The sequence below is a fragment of the Elaeis guineensis genome, chromosome 4, assembly GCF_000442705.2.
Source record: "Elaeis guineensis isolate ETL-2024a chromosome 4, EG11, whole genome shotgun sequence".
NCBI classification, from domain to species: Eukaryota; Viridiplantae; Streptophyta; class Magnoliopsida; order Arecales; family Arecaceae; genus Elaeis; species Elaeis guineensis.
Window position 1 is genome coordinate 135952094 of NC_025996.2, and position 4575 is coordinate 135956668.

The 4575-nt window shown below is 40.5% G+C and overlaps 1 protein-coding gene across 1 annotated transcript; it reads right to left on the reverse strand.

Annotated features, from left to right (window-relative positions):
* Window positions 1-3099: 3099 nt before the first annotated feature.
* On the reverse strand, window positions 3100-3459 carry LOC105042610 (E3 ubiquitin-protein ligase ATL23-like). Its single transcript, XM_010919895.4, has one exon. The coding sequence runs from the start codon at window positions 3457-3459 to the stop codon at window positions 3100-3102; it is 360 nt and encodes a 119-aa protein (XP_010918197.2).
* Window positions 3460-4575: the final 1116 nt, after the last annotated feature.

The window sequence follows — 4575 nt, forward strand, 5'->3', positions numbered from 1 at the left end:
ATTATGTGGAAGAGGATGCACTGTTCTCCTTACTTTATAATGGAAGACCTTTGTTATATTTCAAACCTCTTATGGCTACTTCCAGATGGAGGCTAAGATACAGCAATCGATTACAGATCGAAAAAGATCCAGGCTGGTGTTACCATATTGAAGTTTTTCTGCAGGACATATCGTTATATTTGCTGAAGAGAAACATTGGACCTCTACAGATTCCCATGTCAAGCCCCAACTATTGTGACCCAGGTCATGGATCAGTCTTCAACTTACAATGCAGTTGCACACAGGAATATGTATCTATGCATGCCTACTCTAGGATCTTTATACTCTCCTAGCTATTTGTTCATGTGTATCAATGCTCACACAGAGTTACTTGGGCTCAGATGTATCTACAATGTCCCTCTTTGTGTTTTGGATTTTCAGCCTGCAGGATTGTCTTGTGATGCAGGTGGTAGCTTTTTGGGTCTATTGTAGTACTTTAAATATAATGAAGCATTGCTCATTATAACAAAAAAAAGGGGACCAAGTCCACATCTTGACTCAAATCAACATACTAAAGTGGCCAGCAAAAAAGACTTGTGAGACTGCCTTCTGGATGTTTTAACCTGCACGCATGCAGTAGATTAGACAATCCTCCCTGGTTCTATGCATCAAGAGGGGCTACTTCAGGCGAAACAAGAATAATAATGCTTCTAGATGTGATCAGAGTGCCCTTCCCTTATTATGTGAGATTCTGTGAAGAGTGGTGCTCAATATCATCCTAGCATTAATTTGATACAAATTTATCGAGCTGGCTAATTGTGCCAATCAGAGCGAACTAAGCTATTGACAACTCTACTTGTAAGCAACGGGTTGCCAAGTTAGGTATAGATCCTTAAAATTTTTTAAACTCATTTAAATTTGAAACTAAAGGACTTTTTCTTTTTTTCTTTTTTTCTTTTTTTTTTTTTTTTTTTTTTTGTTTTTGTTTTGTGGGTTGGGATTTTTCTGTGCTTATTGAACCTCTTTCTACTAGAATCCAAATGTTTTATTAAATGAACAAGTTCATGCAGCCTGGAGGCCCCAGCGCAAGTTTCAGAGTTTCCGGTGGACATTTAAAGTAAACTATGTAAGAAAAAAAAAATAAAACTTAAGCATATAATTTGGAAGTAATGATCAATTTGGAACTGAAGACTAAGGATTTAGATGTTAAGAAAGGAACTAGAATAAGGGATAATCAATAACTTTGTGTCTTATTTTCAAGAGTGCCTCATCGTCTCCAGAGCCCCCACCAACTGATACCTTTGCTTCATGACTAGAAAACCCACCAACTAGCTGCGTTACCCTTCCTCAGGATCCACCAAGGTTGTATAGAATCAACCACATAAAAAGGAGAATACAAAAGAATAACTAGCGAAAGAGAACTTAATTAAATTTTCAATGAACAAAACAAGAGAGCCTATTTATAGGCTAAGGGGCCTTTTAGAAAGAGATGGATGTGTTGATGCCCTTAGAGTTCGAAAAGAATAAGACAACAACCTCCAAGTTAACCAATCTAAGCTATATCATCAAGCATGTTTGATTTTCTAGGAGAAAATTCATTCAGATAGCAATCTATTTGTAGTTAATTGCCTTCCAACACCAATTACGCCATAAGCTTCTAAGGGAGCTTTTGGATGGGAGGAGTTGGGGCCTGGAATAAGAATGGGAATGGATGACTCCCATCCAAATTATTTAATTGGAGAGAGTTCTATTCCAATTTCAATTCTGGGACGAAATGAGAATAGCTGAATCCTTTAAAATAGAGTCTTGATCTTTTCCTAAAGATTCAAAAATCTTCATTCTAATTTCGATTCCGAACATGAACCAAATACTTCAGGGGATATAGCTATTCTAATTCTCATTCAAATTTATTCCGATTTCAATCTTGATTTGAATTCAGATCACGGACCAAACTCTTATTGTCTTAATCAACAATTGCGGCATCCAAAGATGTCTTCACAGATGCTTTTCCTCTGCTTCCAGCGATGAAATATGGTTGGAATTTGTCAAAGTTCGAATCAGTTGAGCTAGCAATTCAAAACCAGAACTTTGGTAATCAAAACCATAAGCCTCTGAGACTAGAAATTAGAGTCGACCTTTTGTTGCCTTAATCAACAATGCAGCATCCCAATGTATATCTTGATAATTGCTAAATATCTGTTACGAGAAGCAATTATTGGTGCCATTGAGCACTCACAGCCCTCACAATGGTTGAAATTAGGCATTTAAACTGGCTTCAATCATAACACATATATCAATACACAGAAAGATCATTACAGCTTGATTTATAGCACATGCGCTTCAAATGCCTCTCGTTCTCCTTTGCAGCTAGCTTTATCCACGGTTTTCCAAATCAGCCAACTCAACAGCACAAACACCAACCGCTCAAGTTTGGGAATCTGAACTACTCCCACGGGATGTTTCTGCATGCAGCCTGACACTCTAAGAAACAAAGCTCTCTTCCCTCCGATAAATATTTTGGAGGTGTTTGATTCGTAATCGAAATCGAAATAGAAATAAGAATCGAAATAGTTTGGAATCGGAGTCGGAATGATCAAATTCTCTGAAGTATTAGGTTCGTAACTAGAATCAAAATCGGAATCGGAATTCGAATAGAAATTTGAATTCACACGGGAGAGTAAGGATTGAGTTCTATATAAGTTGAGTCGTTTCATTCTACTCTGAAATCGAAATCGAAATGAGATTTCTTCCAACTAAATGGTTAGAATGAGAATCATCCATTCTGATTTTGATTTTAGATCTCCACCTTCTCAAACCAAATACTCTCTTCAATTCTTTTAACTCAAAAAATATTACGTAAGGAGAAGTATAAACCATGAAACCGAAGAGGATCCATATTTCTCCAGGAACCCAAAATATCACAACCCCCGGTTGCACTCAGTATGACTTGTTGCCCAACTTCCATCCTCCACAGAGAATGGAAAATATATATAACAAATCATTCAACTAAGGAAAACTCCTCCACTAATTCTCCAATTAATAATTATAACAAATATACATCGGTAATCTAGTGTTTTTTTTTTTTAGTTGGAGGTAAGTGGTCTAGTGATTGAAAGAGAATTAACATTGGAAACAAGAAGAAGAAGAAGAAGGGAGTTGAAGTTGGGATTTGGGTTGAGAGAGAAGAGGGAGGAGGCGAGCTCTGCAGAGGGGGCAGGCGGAGCGGAGTCGGAGCCAGTTGTCGACGCAGGGGCCGTGGAAGGCGTGGCGGCACCCCGGCAGCACCCGCGCCACCTCCCCTTCCACCATCTCCTCCAGGCACACCGCGCACTCCGCCCCGTCCGCCGCCCCAACCTTCCCCTCCTCCAGCTCCTTCACCTCCTCCTCCGTCAAACCTCTCACCTCCTCCCACACACCATCGCCCAACAGCAGCCGCAAGTGCACGCAGAACACCACACCAATCCCCGCGCACAACACCATCAGACCCAAGAACACTACCTCAAACCAATCGATCATCTCCTCCCCACCTCTCTCCGTCTCTCTCGCAGCTTTGCTTACGTTCGTCGATTCTGTTGCCGTCTATTTCCGGATGGCCGTGCCACGGAAACGAACAAGGACCGTCGGATGGTGCTCGCGAACGGTGTAGACCTGGCTTCTGGCAAATATTTCCTAATTTCGGGAAGCCTAATATTGGAACGTACCAGAGTTGTATTAACTATTAATCGGCGGCGTCCGGCGTTACGTAGCTGGGCATGCCGCGTTACGTACGTGATTTCTGCGATACTACGGAGGCCAGGCGGGTTGGGTTTGTATCTTTTCGCGCGAAATGCGGAGGATTCACCTCTCATCGAGCTGATCCACCGTTGGATCACCCACGGGTCAACTTTGTGATCTGTGCAGCTGGTGATCCAATGGTGGATTCGCACATCCTTCTTTCCCTATCCAAGCATAGCTTTGCCATTGACACCCCCTGCTGAGCTCGTAGCGTGCGGCAAAATGTCGGAAAATTATAGGTTGGACCAGGTTCATGGTGGATTATGAATAATTCAATCATTTTTCCAATTCTTAACAACATGCCGACCATGTATTTAACGTCTTTTTCCTCCTTCTAACTAATGAATTATGTATGGTCCACCATGAATCATGTCCAACCAATAATTTTTCCAAAATGTCATGGTCAAAACTACAGACAACTCAATAAGGTAGGAGTTGGATTTATAATTAAAAACCATACGGGCTATGTTTTATTTGTTGGAGCAAAGAGATTCTTAGCATCTTCTGTCTTAGAAGCTAAATTTAGAGCAACTTGGGAAGGGATACTTATGTCCAAGAACAATATGATTAACTAATTACTCTAGCTAGCTCATTGAGTTCAAGTAACAAGGATAGGCAAGCCCATTGGTACAGTTCATGTCTAACTTGCCAAGCTATATTTTCTAGCCCTAACTCTTTCAGCCCACGCATAGAGCACAACCAACGCCTCTATATATGGAATAATGTGCCAGAGAGGGTACTTGTGTGGTTATTGATTTTGAATCAGAACCTTCAACAATTTCTGCTAAAAGAAAAACTAAGCTATTTAAATGATAAATTCTA